Source organism: Uloborus diversus, chromosome 9, assembly GCF_026930045.1.
Source record: "Uloborus diversus isolate 005 chromosome 9, Udiv.v.3.1, whole genome shotgun sequence".
In the NCBI taxonomy this organism is placed as follows: Eukaryota; Metazoa; Arthropoda; class Arachnida; order Araneae; family Uloboridae; genus Uloborus; species Uloborus diversus.
The window spans coordinates 114916866-114937607 of record NC_072739.1 but is presented as its reverse complement, the minus strand read 5'-3'; the positions used below and the strand labels follow the sequence as shown (position 1 = coordinate 114937607).

Genomic DNA, 20742 nt, shown 5'->3' with positions numbered 1-20742 from the left:
AAATCCGAGTTCTCATTAAAACAGGGCTCGCTATAAGCGAGTTTGACTCTAACTTTTTGGGAGGGTTCCGAAGTCTTTAAATGTGGCTTTTAATTTAGTTTCTTTCAGATTATCCAAGGGTGCACAGAGGATTTTTTCTTGAAATTATTTAGTGATCTTAATTATAAGTATTATCAGTAAATAAATATTCACTTTTATCATGTTAAATTTATCTTATTTACTTAATATAGTTTTGCACTTTTTTTTTTTTTTTTTTTTTTTTTTTTTTTTGAGGAAACATGCAACAGAATTCACCCAGCAAGGGAAAAGTGTTATGTTCCTCTTTGCCTTTTTGGAGGCATGGCCGAGTTTAGGAAAAATAATTCAAAGATGTTTTTTTTTTATTTAATGTGTAAACTTTTTAAAACTTACCTGAGATCAAGATCTCGAAAATAGCAATTTGTCCATAGGTTGTATTAATTTTATAGCTATACTACTAGCATTCTTCTGTTCAAAAGGACTAAATGTGAATAAAATGAGCTCTAATCTTAGGCAAAAAACAAAAAAAAAAGCAACGCCTACTTCAGACAGAGGTATGCACAAAAATTTTGGGCCCATCTCAAACGACTTTTACCGGCCCCCTACATTTTGTTTACCTTTACCTCCCAAAATATATTTCCCCCTTGATTTTACAAATCTTGGGTCCCCTTCAGGCTCGGGTCCATGCCGAAAGCCCTTCTCCCCCTCTAGACACCCCCTAACACTACTTAACATGAAAAAACAGTTAACGCATAGTGATATAGCAGCCTGGACAGTATTCTGTGCATTTTAATAAATGTTTTTCAGCATAAAATTATTTTAACATGAAAAATATTTTGGTCCCCTCGGTTTTGTGTAACATGATTTAAAGATTTATGTTTTGCATTTCTTTACTTAACTAACATTGAATATTTCATCATAATTTATCAAAAAATAATAATTTTAAACTGGACAATACATATTTGGCAGAAAATTTAATCACAATTTTAGAAAAGATAGTTTTTAACAATAGGTTAGAAATTATTTAGCACCCACATTTTAATAAATATTACTCCAGTGTCAAGAAATGTTACGCATAAGCAATTTGTTTAAAATGCAAGTGTTTTAGTACAAAATACCTACTTGCATTCCTAACAAAGCTTTCCCTTTTCTAAAATAATTTTTGGGCCAGGTAGGACACAAAGATATCGATTTATCAGCATCTCTTAAAGCTCTGAAAATAAAATAATTATGTTAAGTTATACATTGCTTGCATTTCTGAAAATATTTAACAATCTGCCTTAAAAAAAATTATTAAAAAAAAGTATAAGGGAAAAAAATGTGTTCTAAGAAGGTTTATTTTCACTGAATTGAACTGTACGAAGTATATTTAAAACACAAAATGTAGTTAATGATTTTTAAATATTTATAGCAATTTGAAATGGGTACTGCTACTAACAGTATGGTACATATTTAATGTAAAATAATAATTTACCTACTTGAATCAACAACTTATTGTGGACGAACTAGAAATAGGGTAGAACCACATTAAAATTCAGTACAGTCGAGTCCCGACTTACGCGAGGGATGCGTTCCAAGATCCTTCGCGTAAGTTGAAATTTCGCATTGTGGAAAAGGGTATGTGTAAAAACTTTTATAAACATACCCATACCATTAAAGACACTTGTAAGCACCACTTCAAACAGTTAAGAACCATTTCTTAACTATACATTACTGTTTCTTAAACAAAAAATTGAATTTTTATTTATTGTATTTAAAAAAAAATTTTTTTATTTAACATAAAAAAACTGCTACGATGCACAAAATCAATGTTCAATGGGAAAGGAAGATGTAAAATAAACCACTATGGTACGTACATTTTGTAGTAAGAAAAACAAATGCACTATAGTTGTTGAAACTTTCTCTTTTTCCTTCTATCTTCAAACTTTTAATGAAACAGCGCTCTTAGGTGTCATTATATTGCATTAAATTTCCTATATATAATGAAAAAAATAAATTCAGACTAGTACGGTGTAGGAACTTCCACCCTCAGCGATGCCAAAGGGATGAAGGCCCATTTACGAAAAAACCGTGATTCCCTTCGGAAAATTTTCATGTTGCGGATGAAGAACTCGCGTTAGGAAAAAAATTCTTTACCGGGGGAAAAGGAAAAAATCGTGTTACAGCCATTTCGTGTAAGTGGGATCGCGTTGTAATGGGAGTTGACTGTACTCCAATTGGCAGCGTCAATTATAAAACATTGACATTGGAGAAATATTGGCACAAAAACATCAATTTTTTTTCCGAAACATCAATATCAAAGTCGCACCACAACTGCAGCCCTGAAGCCTGAGCTTTTCTTTTTAATTCGAAAGAGTTTAATTATTTTGGGGGAAGATATTACTTAATAAGCATTGTAGCATCAAGTAATAATAAAGCTTTTAAATTCTGCATTTTAAAAAAAGAATATAAAAGCCCCCAAAGCAGAATACTACTAAATTTGCAATGTACGTCGCAGAACAGATGGCTGAAGGGCAGAACAATTCTGTTCAAATGGGAGAGGAAAACTCAGAGAAATTTTCTGCAGAAATTCTAGAAAAATCTGAAGAATTTCTGCAGATTTTCTAAATATCTTCCAATTGAAGATAAAATTCTGCAGGTTTCTTCAAAATGGAAGAAAATCGGAAATTCTCGCAAATTACGCTTACTCGGCAGAAAGCTCGGCAGGATGTCTACAGGATATCCAAGGGAAAAAGTATTAAAATCATTAATTGTCACCCACCGCAGGCGGCACTGAGTTACCTGTCAAGCAAAGTGAGCGGGGGGGGGGGGGGGGGGTTCCCCTAGTTATAGTTTTAAAAAACAGCAAAACTGAAAGAGTCAAAAAGCGAAAAGTCATATACAAACTTAATTCCACATTAAACAACTATACTTACTTCTCGTACTCACGATTATGTTCGTAGCAGTAGGAACGATTGCCATAAAATCTGAAATAAGGAAACTTCATTTATAACATATGTAGATCCATTAGAAAGCTTTACTTATAAAATATATTTTTAAAAGCAAGAAATCTTATTTTCTTTAATAATTCTTGCACACGCACATTTTCTGTTTAACCATTATAAAAATTCCATAATATAAATGGCTAAAAAGAAAGTTCTGAAATTGGAGATCGTGTAGGGTCCAGAATAACCCCAGTCACTAAAAACGTTATACAGTGGTGGACAATTGCTAAGGACAGATTCCAATGGGCTATGTAGCACGTAAAAAAATATATGTAATTCGATGCCAAGCGAAATAAACTAATTCCAGAACTCTAAAACATTGCAATGACAATAATTTACTGTGCTCTGAAATTCAAAAGGTGTTAAAAGGTGTTCAAAGGACGAAATGGTCATTTTGGACTGAATATGTAAAAGTGAATAAATGTAATTACCGCCCCCAGTCACTCTGGCGTAAGATGTCAATGTGGGATATGACTACCATGGAGAGTGATGCAAGCTTCCACACGTCATGTGATGCGTTACACAACATTATCCAGTAGCTATTGGGGTAATTTATCCCATTCTTCTGTCAGTCACGGATAACTGTGTCCTTGCTTATTGGAGGGCGTTGTCGACCAGCAAGACTGCTCCCCAAAGCATCCCAAACATCTTCAATATGATTCAGAACTATTGAACGTGCTGGCCATCCTGTGAGTTGAATATTTTGAGTGAGCTAGACACTCCTGCAGACCCCGAAGTGGTTTTTTGGGGGAAAAAAGTAGGAAATAAGGAATCAAAAATTGAAAAAGTAGGAAAAGTAGGAAAAAAATCGCTTAAAAAAGTAGGAAAAAATAGGAAGAGATGGGACTACACACACGTCAAAAGGAAACAAATTTAAAGTAAATTCTATTTCTAATGTAAAATAAACTAACAGTATTTTTGATTTAAAAATGTCTTAAAAATAAACTAACAGTACTTTTGAAGTATTAAAAGGCTTTAATGAAAGGCCGAATCGCAAAAACAAAATGAAAGAAACAAGCTGACAATCATCAGTATGAAAAATAAACTGGTAGAAACAAGGATATATGAAAATAAAATCCAAATCAAAGAAACACTTTTCAACAATACAATAATAAAATTAAAAAAAAAACAATAATAATAAAACTCATATTTTGGTGCAATAAAACCATTTTTGTCAAAGATTTGTTTTGTCAAAAACAAAAACATTCCTTCGAGAGCATCCATTTATCATTTGAAAATACAGTGAAACCTGTGTAAGTTGACCACTCGCGGTGCAGTACTTTGGTGGTCAACTTAGACAGGTGGTCAACTTATAAAGGGCGGTAATATTTTTTTTTGTCATTTCTTGCACCACGTATTCATTTTTTGAGGAATTCACCCTTAAACTTTCTGTTCAACTCACTTTCATTGTTTAAGATTATTGAAAGTGGAACAATAATTAAAAATACTATTCAAATAATTTTGTTAATTTTTCCTTGTTTTTAACTATATTAGACACTTCAGTTTTAGAAATTCCATATATGCCAGCTAATATTCTCTGGCTTTTTCCATTTTCAGTTAATTTTAATATTTCATACTTTTTATTAATCTCAAGTTCAGCTAACTTTCTTTTTGAAGCCTTTTTATGTAAAACTTATAGCACAAATAGCAACAAGCTCGACTCTCCCAGTTTATAAAGGCAAAATCAAAATGTCCTATCTCTTAATCCCTTGCACCAGAAAAATTTAACTTTACTCATTAGCAAGCCCAGATCTGCCACCCGCAGTGCAAGGGGCCCGCGTCCTTAAAGGGGCTAACGGCTCTAGAAATTGAAGAAAAAATAGAAAAAAAAAACTAGCACTAAGACTTATTCACTTTACTAAAAGACTTTACTTTACTATCTCAAATAGAACAACAAATGAAAAACAAGTTTGGAGAATAAAGAGCTGCATTAAGCTTTATTCTGCTGGTTTAGTTAGTAAAATGCTGTTCTATCATCAAAGCCTTAACAACATTCTTAGAAAGTTATGAAAATAATAATAATAATAAATAAATAAATAATAAATAAAATAATTTTCTGAAGAAAGTTAAAAAATAAATAAACCAAGTGGTCAACTTACAAAGGGTTTTTTACAATACTCCAAACCAAATTTGGCGAACATTAGTGATCAAGATAGACAGGTGGTCAAGATAGAGAGGTGGTCAAGTTACAGAGGTTTTCCTTCATTATATGAGATAGGACTAATTCCGTTCCTGACAAAAACGGTCAACATAGACAGGTGGTCAACTTACAAGGGTGGTCAACTTTACAGGTTTTACTGTACTAACACTTTCAGCTCCTGTTGTCATAAACTGTGATACAAAAAGCAAAGCAAATGTTAAATTAGTTTTAGTTAAAAATAATCAGCAGCTGGCATGCATTCTTGCATAAACAGGGGCAGATGTTTGAATTTGAAGAAAAAGGAAAAAGACTGAAAATGCAGAACTAAAATAAATTTGTTCTTAAATATGGGACATAAAATTTATAATAAAATAATTAAGCTAAATAAATAACGAAATAAGTAAACTATAGGGTTTGTATTATGTTGTGTACTTTTAGCATTCAACATAAATTTTTGTTTCAGGCACGTCATTTATGGGGTGTCAGTGGGGTCACTTTCTCCCCTCACTGGCTTTGGCAAATTAATGCTTAACTATACAAGTTTGTGCGGTTTTTGTTGTTTTCAGATAAAATTTGCATTCAGTATACATCCTTTGCTCCTATCCCTATATATTTATCTATTCTCGAAGCATGCATTCATTATCTTCATCTTTGCTAGCCACTCCCGGGGGAAAATCAGAATGGTGGGCCAGTTTTAATTTGAATCAAGCAATGAAAACGAATATTATTTTATTGGTTTGATGATTTTTTACCTCTTTTTTGTTCCAAAATTTGTCACTGGAAAAAAAGGGGGGAAAATACATGCATGGTAAACATAACATTTTTATCAAAGTCAAAAGATCAGTTACTAATGTTTCTCTGTGCATAAAAACGAAGACATGTATTTCGTTCGATCCTCATCATACTACAAAAATATTCATTCGGAAGTTATTCACGAAATTGAGAGTGGAGGGGGGGGGGGGGAGCATTTGGTATCAAAAGCCAGCATATATCTCTTTCACCCCCACCCTTTGATCAGGCGCCCCGAGTACAATAACTTACAGTAGATACGTCGCATCGGTATAATTGCCGCACCCCGAAAAGAGTAAGAGTATAAAAAAATTTTATATGTTCCGAAATGCAGCATTGCCATAAAGGCTGCACATAAAAATTATGAGTAACTCCTCGATATTGATGATATATCAGAGTGGAAAATACCCATTAAAAAGAAAAAAAAAATATAGTACATATTTGCTTGTGGTTCTATCCCCCAACTTTTAAAAATGTAAAGAAATAAAAACTGAATCTCGCATTTAAATTGATTTCCGTTTTTTCTCCAAAAATAAGGAACGTTTTGCCCATCTAGGTTTTGCCGCGTTTTTTTTTTTTTTTTTTTCTTGCAAATACACTCTTTGCAAGGAAAGAAAATGAAATTTTATAAATTTCATTATCATGTTTACGATTTAGAATGAACAATAATCATATTTATGTATGAAAAAAGTAGGTTTCTGCGATTATTTTTGAAGTGATCCGTTTTTGCGAATTTCTGTTATCTTTGCCTCTTATTTTGTACTAACATCAATAAAATATGTACAGTGTACAGGTTTTTCATTTTTTGCTTCCTTACGTTCCTTTTATGGTTTTTCATTGCCCTTCTGTTTAAATAGAGCTCCATTTCACTTGTAATCAATTACACAAAAAAATGGCAAATAGGAAATCTGGATTTTCCCGCACTTTTTGGACAGTCGACCGTTTACTTTAATTAAAGCTTCTAATTTAGGGGTAAATAATATATAATTGCATCAGAATGGGCCAGTATCTGTTTGTTTATTTTTTCGCTAAAAAGTAGGACTGAAGTCGGGGCGATAAAAAGAAAGGTCGATCATAAACGCCGCAACGGCATAAAAGTCACTTACCAATATTTAACTTTTAAACACCCGGGCGCCGCAGTGTTCCTTACAGAAATTACTGTCGTCAGTGAATTAAAAACTTTTTCTTGTTTCTTTTGCTTTTTAAAATTGAAACATGCAGAAAAATATCAGTGCGGCATTGTAAAAATAAGAAAAAATGCACAATTAGAAATGCTATACTAAAGAAAGAAAAAGTAGGAAAAGAAAGGAAAAAGTAGGAAAATAAGGAGAGAGCTCTAAAAAGTAGGAAAAAGTAGGAAAAATAGGAACTCTTCGGGGTCTGCTCCTGGACGCTGATTGTTAGTGACTTTTTATGTTGCCATCCATGAAAACAAATTTATTGCCCACAGCACAACAGATCACATGAACATGAGGCAGTAGAACAACATTAGTGTATCACTAGCCGTCATAGCCTTGTTTGGAAGCACACGAGCAACATACGGCAATTGATTATAATCCTACTTATACTATGACACAACTTGTACGATACTAGTCCTTTTATGTTTGACTGCTTGTATGCTGTACCACTGTCATGCCAGGTTAGTTGCCTTCCACAATCAGACGACAGACTGAGCCTGCTTTCATCTGAGAATAGTACACAAGCCCAGTCGACTTCTCTCCTGATGCGATGCTGAAGACATCATTGCAAACAAGAGAACTCTGACTGTAGACAATGGGATGCACAAAACAAGCTAACGGGCGTATAGTCTTACTGCATTCAAACGTCTGGCTACAGTTTTTCGGGATATTTGCTTGCTAGTAGCAGCAGGAAACTGCTTTGCTACCTCAGTCGCTGTGTTGCGCTGGTTCCTTTTCGTTGCTAGCACTAAGTACCAATCTTCTGCTGACATTGTATTGTGTACATGATCTCCCTTGTGACATTTGCTACACATTCCATTTGTTTAAAATGATTTCTAAACTCTAGACACAACCCTGTGACTGATGTAGAACCCCCTCGCAACATCTAAATTTTTCTGCCCTTCTTTGATGTTATCAACCTTACTGCCACCCATAAAATCATCTGAGGGATGTCAGGAAAACATACTAAAAAATGCAAGTTCGTGAATTGATTCTTTCCCGTCAAACTTTGCTTTTGAACAACAATGGTCATCACACGCCCAATCCTTTATATCGCTTATCAGTGCTAGCACGTGACCAGCAACGTCGTGAGGCTAAAATTTGCATACTCACAACACGTCTTACTGTGTCCCAAACTTATGCCAATTTCCATATTTCCCTGCCTTCCATTTTGTGGTTGCTAACACTGCTATTGCCATCTGTCCTTAGCAATTGTCCACCAGTTTATATTCAAGTGTAATTTAACAGATTTGAACCCAAACTTCAGTAGCTTAATTTCTAAATGTTTTCTTTCAAGAGTACCTGCCGAAAGTTGGGACTTTTCATTTGTTGAAAACCCGCATTAATTTTTTTGGAAGGAAATTTGCAACTGGAGGCCAAATCCAAACAACCTATATCTCCTGTGTTAAATGTGAACAATTTATTTGCAAGGTTAACTCCAACAATGCCAGTGATAAATGCATGTGAAATTAATTATGGGTACATGTTAAGTGTCTTTTTAGTGGTTTTTCTTTATTTTGCAAGTTTTTTTTAAAAATATATTAAGTTTTTCTTTGAAACGTGTTGTACTAGTCAATTTAACGTCTCTTAATTTTTATTTTTATTTATTTATTTATTTTTTTGGGCAAAACTACCTATTTTACAAATTGACAATGCACTTTTGTTAAAATTTACATGTAAAATTGCACTAAGCAAAATTAATGGTCATACAGATATCCTGTGCAACTTTTTATGTGTTGTTTGGCAAGCGAGTTCTACCAGGAAAATAGCAATAACATTAATTATATGTGTATGTCCCAAGGTTGAATTTTCTCAAAATTTTACTGGAAAACCTCCCCCCTCCCCCAGTGGACTTTTACATTTAATTCCTCACTCTCTTTGACATTTATTTGTACAGCAATGGTGGTGGGAGCTGTTAATTCTTCGAGTAATGCAAATAATATTCCTTACATATTTTTTCCTGTCCATCATGAGGTGACACCTATTCACTATTTCCAAATAAGTCTCTTACTTTCAAATCATCAGTAAAGTTATTGCAAGTTCAGACTTGTCCATTAGGGTGTAACGAAAAAAACAAAGTTTTTATTTTCGAATCGTAATAGTGCGGAAAAGTTGCGATTGGTGAAGACTTACAAAACAAAACAAAGATTTTTAAAATCGGATAATATCTTCCGATCCGCAACGAGCCTGAATATTTGAAAAAATGGAAACTTTCGTGTTTTCTTAGTGATTTTTCAAAAATTTTGTTTTATGTTTCTTTTTAAAGCTCTAAGATGGAAAAGTTACGATTGGTGAAACCTTCAGAAATTAAAAAAAAATTTGAAATCGAATAATACCTTCTGATCCAGAACCAAGCCTAAAAAATCGAAAAAGTTGAGAATTTCAGGATTTTTCCGAATTTTTAACATTTTTGGATCAATGTACTTTTTCAGGCTACAGAACGGAGAAGTTACGTTTAGTAAAGACTTCAAAGTAAAAAAAAAACATCTTTTTAAAATAAAACAATATCTTCCGATCGCGCAACGAACCTACATGTTTGAAAAAATGTAAACTTTAAGCCCTTCTTTCAGCTTTTTTTTCTTCTTTTAGTTTAACGATCCTCATAAGTTCGGTATGAAATACTAATGGAAGAACGTTTGTTTATAAAACAAATGTGATATTTCAGTACTAGAGCCTGCCTGTAAATTGTCCACATGGCCCTTTAATCCCGCGATACTTATATTTGTTTATGCCGCTTAGTACAGTGTATGCATCTAATACGCCCCATTAGCGAAATAAAGAACCGCAAAAATTTCACAGACGATGCCATTCATGGTTACTGAACAATTCAAATCTGTCGATACTTACCTGACAATCTAAAACAAGTTGTTTACCCTGTCATTGAAAGAAACTCTTTCTTTGCGCATCCCGAAAACTTATTAATGGCAATGGTGTTTGATGAAAGAGGGCACATAACAGAACTAGCATTTAAAAACGTCTTAAAAGCCAGAGAATCTGTTTCTAAAGGCAAAAGCATTAGAAACTTTGTCATTCCATCTCTAAATTTCGAAGCAGAAGGTTACACAGAGATTATTAATTGGAACACGACAAAGCTATCTTCTCCACCTTTTCTTCGAAAAGTTCCTAACAAAGACATTGAAAATTTTATTGTAACAGGCACTATACCCGACTGGGATATAAAACTATTCCTCTGCCATACGCAAGCTGTCGAAAGATGTGTGAAGCTAATGACGGAGGCGCACTCAAAGTGTGTGGATTTAAATCAAAAGATGGCTACATAAGAGCAACATTGAAATCCAGATCAATTATGCCCGAATTTTCCAAAAAATCTGATTATAAATTAACTTCAACAACTAACACTTAAAACAATAAGACTTGTATACTGGATTGTAAATTTGGTAAATATTTCATAACTTTTTACTATTTGAAAATGTTTCATTGTTGTAAAGAATGGTAGTTTTGCTTGTTTCGAATATACCTTAAAAGTCAAGAAGTAAATTAATGTTCATGTGTAATATAGGGTTTTATTAAAGGCTTTTCCCTGTAACCCCGGGGAAAAAAACAACAAGAACAATTTTATTTTTAATCACTAAGAAAAGATGAAATTCTCAATTTTTTTACTTTTTATGCTTGTTCCTGGATCAGAAGGTATTATTTGATTTCAATATGTTTTTTCAAATTTCTGAAGGCTTCACCATCGTAACTTTTCCATCTTAGAGTATTAAAAAGAAACGTTGGAGCAACATTTTAAAAAAATCTCTAAGAACACATGAAATTTTCCATTTTTTTTTCAAATTTTTCGGCTTGTTGCGGGATCGGAAGATATTATGCGATTTTAAAATTTTTTGTTTTGTTTTGTAAGTCTTCACCAATCGCAACTTTTCTGCACTATTACAATTCGAAAATAAAAACTTTGTTTTTTTCGTTCCACCCTAGTAAACAACTTGTTTTAGATTGTCAGGTAAGTATCGATAGATTTGAATTGTTCAGTAACCATGAATGGCATCGTCTGTGAAATTTTTGCGGTTCTTTATTTCGCTAATGGGGCGTATTAGATGCATACACTGTACTAAGCGGCATAAACAAATATAAGTATCGCGGGATTAAAGGGCCATGTGGACAATTTTCAGGCAGGCTCTAGTACTAAAATATCACATTTGTTTTATAAACAAACGTTCGTCTATTAGTATTTTATACCGAACTTATGAGGATCGTTAAACTAAAAGAAAAAAAAAAGCTGAAAAAAGGGCTTAAAGTTTACATTTTTTCAAACGTGTAGGTTCGTTGCGCGATCGGAAGATATTGTTTTATTTTAAAAAGATGTTTTTTTTTTACTTTGAAGTCTTTACTAAACGTAACTTCTCCGTTCTGTAGCCTGAAAAAGTACATTGATCCAAAAATGTTAAAAATTCGGAAAAATCCTGAAATTCTCAACTTTTTCGATTTTTTAGGCTTGGTTCTGGATCAGAAGGTATTATTCGATTTCAAATTTTTTTTTAATTTCTGAAGGTTTCACCAATCGTAACTTTTCCATCTTAGAGCTTTAAAAAGAAACATAAAACAAAATTTTTGAAAAATCACTAAGAAAACACGAAATTTTCCATTTTTTCAAATATTCAGGCTCGTTGCGGGATCGGAAGATATTATCCGATTTTAAAAATCTTTGTTTTGTTTTGTAAGTCTTCACCAATCGCAACTTTTCCGTACTATTACGATTCGAAAATAAAAACTTCGTTTTTTTCGTTCCACCCTATTGTCCATGTATGAGAGGGAGGGATGGCAATATCTTTGGCCATGTTGGGCTGTCATGGGACAAAAGGCATTCTAAGGACTTTGGCCATTGAAGGAATTAATGACACAGGGAAAGCAGTTAAGGTATAATAAAATCAAATGTTAAATAAAAATATATCAAACTTTTGAATTTATCACTAAATATTAAATATAGAGCAAAAAGCAGCATAATTTTCAGTAATAGGTTCAGTAATTTGGTTCCACTCCATTCCCTTCTTTAATTATAACGAATTACATTACTGAATTTAGAAAAAAAATGAACAGATAAATATTAAGCTTTTTTTTTTAACGAAAAAAAAAAGAGTTGCTAATGATACTTTTGAATGACGTTATTGAAGACATTAAAAACACAAGTACTCTAAATAAATATAGAAAATCAAATGGTGACATTTTTCCCCCTCTGAATAATTAGAAAAAAAGATTTCATCAACAAGCAAAATAAGAAAGTAAGATTAGTAATGAAGGTTAATAAATTAAGCAAAATATTTTACAGTAGCTAAGATTGAATAGAAATCATTTTAATTATTTCTTTTTACTTCAAACTCAAACCGTATCTGAAATAAACTTTTATAAAAAGCATTGAGAAAAAAATGTTTAAAATCTGATTTTAAGGAACAGCATGCCTAAATGTAAACAAACCTTCATATACACTACTGGATATTCATTATTTAACAAAATTCATGTCTTCATAACTTGAAGATAACTCATCAATGAAAATCAAAACTATAATGGACAAAGCAATAAAATCATCGTTCAGTTCAATCGGGCGAGCGGTTAAACATGATGCATAGTATAGAATGCATTCCTTGTAACCTATTTTTGTGTTTATGAAGCTGGGCCCTTCCACTGTCTCGTGCGGGGGCAATCAGACTCTATAATTTCAACAAAACAGGAGTAAGCACATTTTGCAATCTTTACATTTGATACAGAGATACTCCTGAGACAGTATTATTTTAATTAAATAACTTAATTACATAAAATTTAATTTATTTGCATGTGTAACATGCGGGACATCCAAAATCAACTTCTTGTTGTTTGCTGTATGCATTACTTAATATTTTTGTTTTATTAATATAGCAATGTTATATTGATATAGCAATGATAAAACAAATTGTAGCTTTTGAAAGCTAAGGTTTTAACATAAAGGAAATATATCTCATTTTTTGAGAAATAATAATTTGAAACATTGAAAAAAAAAAAAAAAAATATGTACATGGCAATTTCACTGAAAACGGTCATTTTGCCCCGCATGTGACAGTTCTTATATTTCATATTAAAAAAAGGAGTTCTGAAAAGTAATGACACCATTTCTTGCTCAAGATATCACACGTACATTTGTGATTTCTTAAGCAACAAAATTGTGTTTGTTACCCTTTTAAATTGTTATTTTTAATGAAATGCATGAAGCATCATGTGCAGGATAAGATGACTTTTTCATGGAATGTCCCAGCTTTTTACTGATTGTTTTGTGTATGTGCAGCACTGGTAATGATGTCCTTTAAGCCATTAAAAATTGAACTGTGATAATTAAATGATTCTATTTGCTGAAATAACATTGTGGAAGACCAGTTCACCTAGCCAATGTTTATTGACCCGGTACCCCCCCTTCCCCAACACAAACAAGAAAAAAAAAACGAACACATCCTAGATCAGATGTCTTATTATGTGAGTCATACTATTATTTTTATTTCTCACAGATGTTCTAATTTTTTACAAAAAGTCATCAGTTTATTTTTAAAAAGTAATGAATAAAAGAAATACAAATACAACTATACCTATGATCAGCAGGGTTCAGCTTGATAGCTTCACTGAACAAACGTATAGCTTCAGTATAATCACCTGTACTTGCTTTTTGATTTCCTAATACTAAAAATACACAATGCATGATTAAGTTTAAATCAATTATGTAAAACTAGAAAAGGGTGGGGACGCATAGTGAAATTTGCATTTTAGTCACTTTTAATTTAACAATATCAAGTGCAAACAATACCTATTATTTATATATGATAGTTTTACTGTCTATAATAATGTCCTATTTGCTGCATTTCATTTGAAGAAGAAAATCTGGTGTATACCCCAGACTTCATCTTTGTAAGCCTAATCTATGTCTTTTAACAACTGAAAAAAATGGGTGTGCGTACTGATATGCAGGCTTAGATGTAACACTTTTAAATCACATACCTTTAACTCTTTTCAACACAAAAAAAAGTTAAATAAATGGAATGGCACTTATCCAAGTTTACTGTAAATCTATTCAAGAAATAGTTTTACAGGAACAAATACAACATGCATCTCAAAAGTTTACATCTCAAACAACCAGAGCCAAATTTAGCTCCCCGCTGCCCCTAGACAGAAGTGAAATCTGGCGCCCCTCTCCTCCTCCCTCCAACAATATATTCTGTTGAAGTTACATTACATTATACTCAGTTGATAATTTTTTTTAGAAAACTTATGTTTTAAAATGACACTATATAAATATAGTTAATTAACCATTCAAATATTTCTGGATGTGAAACTTATAACAATAGTGATGTTATTTATATATACAATGGCGGATATGTGCATCCTTAAGTTTTTTGTTTTAAAATTATATTTTATTATTCATTTGTTATAGATGCAATATTTCAGTTTTCCAAATAGATGTTGTTAAAAAGTTAAAGTATTAATCTGTTAATACTTTAACTTGTTTTTTATTCATTGATCCAAGATTTTTAACAGTAAGCCAAGATTGTAAAATATGCAGATAATTGTCATTCATAAATTGAAGCTAAATTTTAATTTTATTTCCTTTCTTTTTTCTTTGTGTAAATCAAAATTTGAGGAAGATGTCCAATCCATCATAACACATCTATTCCAGATCTAAAATCTAAATATTTGTTCTATATAATTAAAATCCAAAAATTTATTCCAGACTAGTTGATTAAAGTAAAATGTTTCTAGATTATAACTTAAAAAAATAGATAAAACACATTAACCTAGATAATTGTAGAAGATGTCTTTAATATTTCAAAGAATGCTTTATATTACTTATTCCAATCAGAAAAGTTCTTTTTGTTTTGGTACTACCAGTGCAAAGCAAAATTAAAATCTTCAATTGGTGATACGTAATAATTTTAAAAACAGTACGCTGAAAATGTTGAAAAAACTAAGAGTAAAATACAGGGAGATTTACATGATGTTATATGCATTCATTGTGCATTTAATGCAAACTCTCAACATACAGAGCAGTCAAAGCTTCAATATTCGGCGCTTCTTGCCATCTCAACTTTCAACTTCATATTTTTCTGAACCAAAAGCTACTAATTTTGAAAGAGAAAAAAAGTGCAGTAGAGCAAAATTAAAAATAAATAAATAAATAAATAAAAAACATTGGTTTTCATATTATTCAAAAGTTACATTAGAAATTTGAAATTTTAGGTAAGTTTTATTGGATTTTTACTTAATGTCATATGACATTTGTGTAACAACATACAGAAAAATAATTTAAATACTTACATGCAAGTTGCCTGCTCTTTAGTTCTATTACCTGCTGATTTTCTGAAGGCTATAAATATAAAATAAATACTTCAAAAATTCAAAACTTCAGACAAATAACATGAAAGTACAAAATGTTATTACATAATTATGCCAAGAAGTTAAGTTATAGTAGAAACCGTTTTAACGCACACCTTGGGACCAAAGCTTTTGCGTTATACAGGTTTTGGCATTATATAAGTCATTTCACAAGTTTTGAAACTAATATTCAGAATATATCTATATATTAGCACCACAAACTGAGTTTTATCTATAGTGAGTAATCAAGCACTAATTATACAACTAATAATTCAAATAAATATGCTTCACAATTAAAAGAAACTGAATTATCCTGCACTTCTGTCAGCTTCATAGTTTGCATAACAGCTGCATTTTCAAGAGCCATCTGGTATACTCTATTTTGAACACTAATTTTCATTTAAAAGCTTTGAATTAAGCTGGAAAGATGAAAAACTTTCAAAATTTAATTTGCCTAAAAGTTTTTATGTTAGCAAGGCAAAACAAAGAGATTTTTTTAAACTTAAAAACCTATTGTTTACTCCTGAAAAGTTGTGCGGTTTATAGAAAATTGCGTTATACAGGTCGGCGTTATAAAGGTATTCTATTGTAATACTTCATTACACACGTTCAAGCAATTTTTATAAAATTTTACAGGGTTTCATGCAGAACGACATAATTTAATCAAGTATTCAAAATATGAATATATTTCTTTTAAATGTTAAAAATTTTGTGAGTCTTTTAAACAGAGTTCCTACTTTTATCCAAGAAAAAAAAAAAAAAAACAGGAATTTTGATTACATTTTTAAAAATATTCGAAAACAATAAAATTTAACACTTTAGACATAAACTAGATAAAATATAAAAAAAATCTGATTCAACCTTTCAATATAAAACAGCATTTTAAATAGAATAATTTTTCATTCGATTGTTTTGTGGGTGGATTGTAGATCACAACGTTGATTAGGTCCGCAAGATGACTGTTGGATTTTTAGACATAAAATTACGTAGTGATTATGCAAAGCACATAAAAAGTTAACTTAAAATGTAAGGGGGAAAAAAGAAAATTTAACAAAGAACATACATTTGACAAATCTAAAATTTAATGTTGATGAATAATTAAGTTATAAAATTTTGTAATGTGAAATATAACATAGATCATCTTGTTCTTCTTGTCAGAAGAACAAGAGGCACCACACACATTTTCAGAAAATGAAATTTGTTTTATAAAACTGTCATAATGTAAAATCTCAATAATCTGAACTAATAGGTATCCAGGTCGTCCAAATAAATGAAAGTACAGATAAAACAAAATAGCCTATAAATTGAGCCAAGGTACATAAGCAAACTACTGTTTGTTCCCAGTAAAATTTATATTTTGAATGCAAGAGAATGAAATATGAAACTACATAAGTAAAAATTACGTATAGTATGTACAGTTGATAAAAACTATTCTGAACATGCATTTATACTATATGTTTGTCAAAATGGCTTTTTAGATTAAGTGAAGTGCAGTTTCATAGGGTCCGGATTAATGACGGTAATCGGTACTGATTTCTCATAGTACTAGAGCTTTTTAGAAGCTGTTTGCCTTCAACACAAGAAAAAGTTAATTTTTAATGCTATTCTAGAGGCTTTAATCTCAAACAAAATTACTGATTACCTGTTATATTAGAACATCTAAGATTTAAAATCCAGGTTTAAAAGGAAATTTAAGTTAAGAAAAAAAAAAAAAAGACTTGTTATAAAAAGCAGAATTAAAATAATAATAATTATAAAGGGTTAAGTAAATCAACACATTACATATGGTATAAGAAGCCAGGATGCAACTATAAAGATTTTCTGAATTTAATTTGCTATATTCTTATCCAGATAAAAAAAAAAAAAAACTTGTTTTGAAAACTGAGTGAAGTTTTATGTCTTGATATAAAAGCCTCTTTATTTAACATAGGAAACCATTTAATAACCAGGGCTGCCCATCCCCTCCACAAGCAATAATATCAATGAACCAAAAACCCAAAAACTTGAATATTGCATGCCGTCTGTGTCATGCCCCCCCCCCCCCCCCCAGTGAGCACTGCTGCCATATTTATAACACCAAATGTAACTCGTGAAATACACCGCCAGCTCAGTCATCAGTCTCTGGCGATGTATTTCACGTATTTCTGCCTTAGCCCTGGCTATAGGGCGGTAACTTACTGAATATACCAAATGTAACTGTTTTAGGATTTGTTCTAATTCTGCTTACAAAAATCAGAACTAGTAAAACAAATGATAAAATCAATGGTAATAAGGCATAATTATGTTTAAATTACGGTAATCATTTTTACAATTAAAAAATTGCCTTAATAAAATCAACTGAAATAGTTCGTCAATTTTTATGCTTTAATAACGTTGATTTACCATTTACTTATCTTTTTATCATAAAGAAGCAACACTTTTATTTCTTAATTTAAACCTGATTTTCAAAGCTTGCAAGTAAGAATGTAATTATGACTTTTAAATTATAAAGAAAAATCAGTAAAGTTGTTCATAAGAAAGCAAAATTAAATTCATTGCCAAAAGAAATACATATGCAATGTTAAACTGTATATCATTCATTCTATTCTTTCCTCTACACATGTGCATGCGAATACTGCAGCAAAAAATATGTACTACACCTTAAAAATCTTTTTGCATATACAACATTTAAAGTTTGCTCATAAATAATTATTCACCACTATAAAATACAACTTAAATAATCACAAACCAATGGACTTGAGTAAGATTCCTGTATTGACACATCTTCATCTTCATTTGTTATCGTAGGAGCAGGGAGAGTTATCCATCTATTGCCTGCTATACAAGCCACAAACTCACTTGACGTATCAATGTCCTATGAAGAAAGGAAAAACTTAAATCAACTTAGCAGTTCAAGACCTCAACTTATAATTTTTTTCCCTCAGAAGTTTCATTTTTAGTTTTTGCTGTACTTGAAAAAAAAATTTCATTCATGTCTAAGTTCAGTAAGCTACATTCTGTACCTGTGGGCCACAGATAGCTTAAAATAGAAATTAATTCTGAATGGCAATACAACTGCTACAGACTGAGAAATGTAATGATCATCTCATTCAGACACGTGCCATATTTTGAGGATTTCATTCAAACATTTTCCTTCATCACTTTGAATGAAAGGGAAAAGATTAGAAGAAAATTGCAAAATAACAACTGAAATCATTTCATGAGTTTTCAAAAATGTATAAAGAACTCTTTCTAAACTGCTTCATGTTGTACAGACCAAGAGGTTTTGTATTCTTTTCGAATGCTTAAGAACTGGATTCTCCAAAAAAAAAAAAAAGCTTCATCATAGAGAGAATGCTGTTTTCAATAAGAAGCTGTGTTCACAAGAAGCTCTAACCAAGACAATCACCAATATACACCCCACTATTCTATGGAAAACACAAAATCACTTACAGATAATAAAACAGAATTTTGCCAGCACTTTGTGTAGCTTATTGAAATTATATGGATTTCAGTTTTATGCCATTGATAAGAATAGCTAGATATGTATAAACTCATCATGGAAAAGAGAAGTTAATGGTATGCCATACCACACTCGGAGAAGAGCATTCTAGAAGCATTCCCTTATACTCTACCGCCGAAGATGTACTCTAAGTGTTACCATGTTCTCCTCATTAAAATTAGCACAAATAATAAGAAAACATATAGAAAATGGGACATCTGCATGTATTCCAAGTTGACAAAATCCCATACACCCAAACCAGTTTTTATGTGTTGTATGGGGACCTAATAAAAAATCGTTCAAAATTTAAAGAGGTAAAAATAGTTTTTGCAACCAAAATTACTGCTAACTTGAAAACACAGGTTTGAGTGTATCATAAGCTGTGCAGTTGACCTAACCTTTCTGCATAATATAAGTCTTTCAGTACAGAAATAAACCGTTATGAAAACGGCATAGACCTGTTAGGAATTATTCATTGGGCCCAAGGCAGAATTCAACTCATAATGAATGCAACATCACATACATAAACTTGCTCCATATTCTAAATGGGATCAAAAAGAAAAGTCCGTAGATAAAAATATTATAGGATAAACATTACCTGTTTAGCATTAGGATTATGTTTTCGGGTCCTAAAAACACAAAATAATTGTTACTGAGTTAAAAGATAAACTCTTGCTCACACACACACACACACACACACAAAAATGTAATTCAAATAATTTTTAAGTGTATTTTCATTCCATCACTATATTAGTTCAATTAATAGTTAAAGCCTGGGCCGGCTCTAGTAGCTCTGCTGCCCTAAGCGATATTGACAAGTGTTGCCCCTCCCCCCACTGAATAATAATAACAATATAAAATAATAATAAATTAATAAAATAAAAATAATTGTACAATGCTTGAAATTAAAGTGAGTTTCTAGTTAAATTCCAAACTGGGTTTTGCATATCCAAGCAATGGTACATACTTTAAATTATCTGTTTTAACATTGAAGTAGTGCAACTTATGGCACTGAAACATGTATTAATATTTGCAAAAGATTTTTAAATCACACAATTTGCCGCCTCTAAAATTAAATTGAATTTCTTGTTAAATTCCGAACTATGTTTTGCATATTCAAGCACTGGTACACACTCTAAATTATTATTATTATTATTATTGTTTTTTTTTTTTTAGCATTGAAGTAATGAATTTCATGACACTAAAACAGATATTCATACTTTTTTTTAAAAAATGTTTCAATTTTAAAATCTGCCGCCCTAGTCAGCTGCCTACCCCAGGAGCCGGGCTTGGTTAAAGGATAATGAAAATCTTTTTAGAAATTATTCATACATTTTTACAATAGTTAAGGTAAAAGTGCAGAAATTCATTTAGTTTCATTTTAATACCATTTATAAGTGCATCAAGACTTTTGAATTACGACTTCACAAGAGAGTAAAAAGTTACATACAATTGTATTTCTAGTTTTTACAGATGGAACATACAAAATATTTAACCCCAATAGTATACTTAAAAATGAGAGAAAAAAATATTCTGGCTGATGTTATATAAGAAAATAGCATTTGCAAAGAAAAAAACTACAGCTTTTATTTAATTAAAATGTGAACAAGGACATTGCCCAAAAGAAGCAAAAAGCAGCCAAAGAAAAGCTTGCATTCTTGATTTAAATAGAAATAAGGACTAAAAATGTCTGTCTCTGTGTTCCCTGTAGTATATAAAAAAATAGTATTTGCAAAAAAGAAAATCATTGCTTGGATTTAATTAAATGTTGTTGAAATAATTTAAACTTAAGAAAATCTAGCAAAATAA

The 20742-nt window shown here is 31.4% G+C and overlaps 1 protein-coding gene across 3 annotated transcripts in view; it reads right to left on the bottom strand.

Annotated features, from left to right (window-relative positions):
* Positions 1-20742, bottom strand: part of LOC129229621 (uncharacterized) — a 68470-nt gene that overhangs the window by 24310 nt on the left and 23418 nt on the right. For all 3 annotated transcript variants that reach the window (XM_054863967.1, XM_054863970.1, XM_054863969.1), the window contains 6 exons: positions 19532-19562; positions 18181-18306; positions 15396-15444; positions 13676-13766; positions 2934-2984; positions 1141-1231 (listed from right to left, as the gene is read on the bottom strand). In XM_054863967.1, the coding sequence (XP_054719942.1) occupies positions 1141-1231; positions 2934-2984; positions 13676-13766; positions 15396-15444; positions 18181-18306; positions 19532-19562 (439 nt within the window). The remainder of the gene's footprint in view (positions 1-1140; positions 1232-2933; positions 2985-13675; positions 13767-15395; positions 15445-18180; positions 18307-19531; positions 19563-20742) is intronic.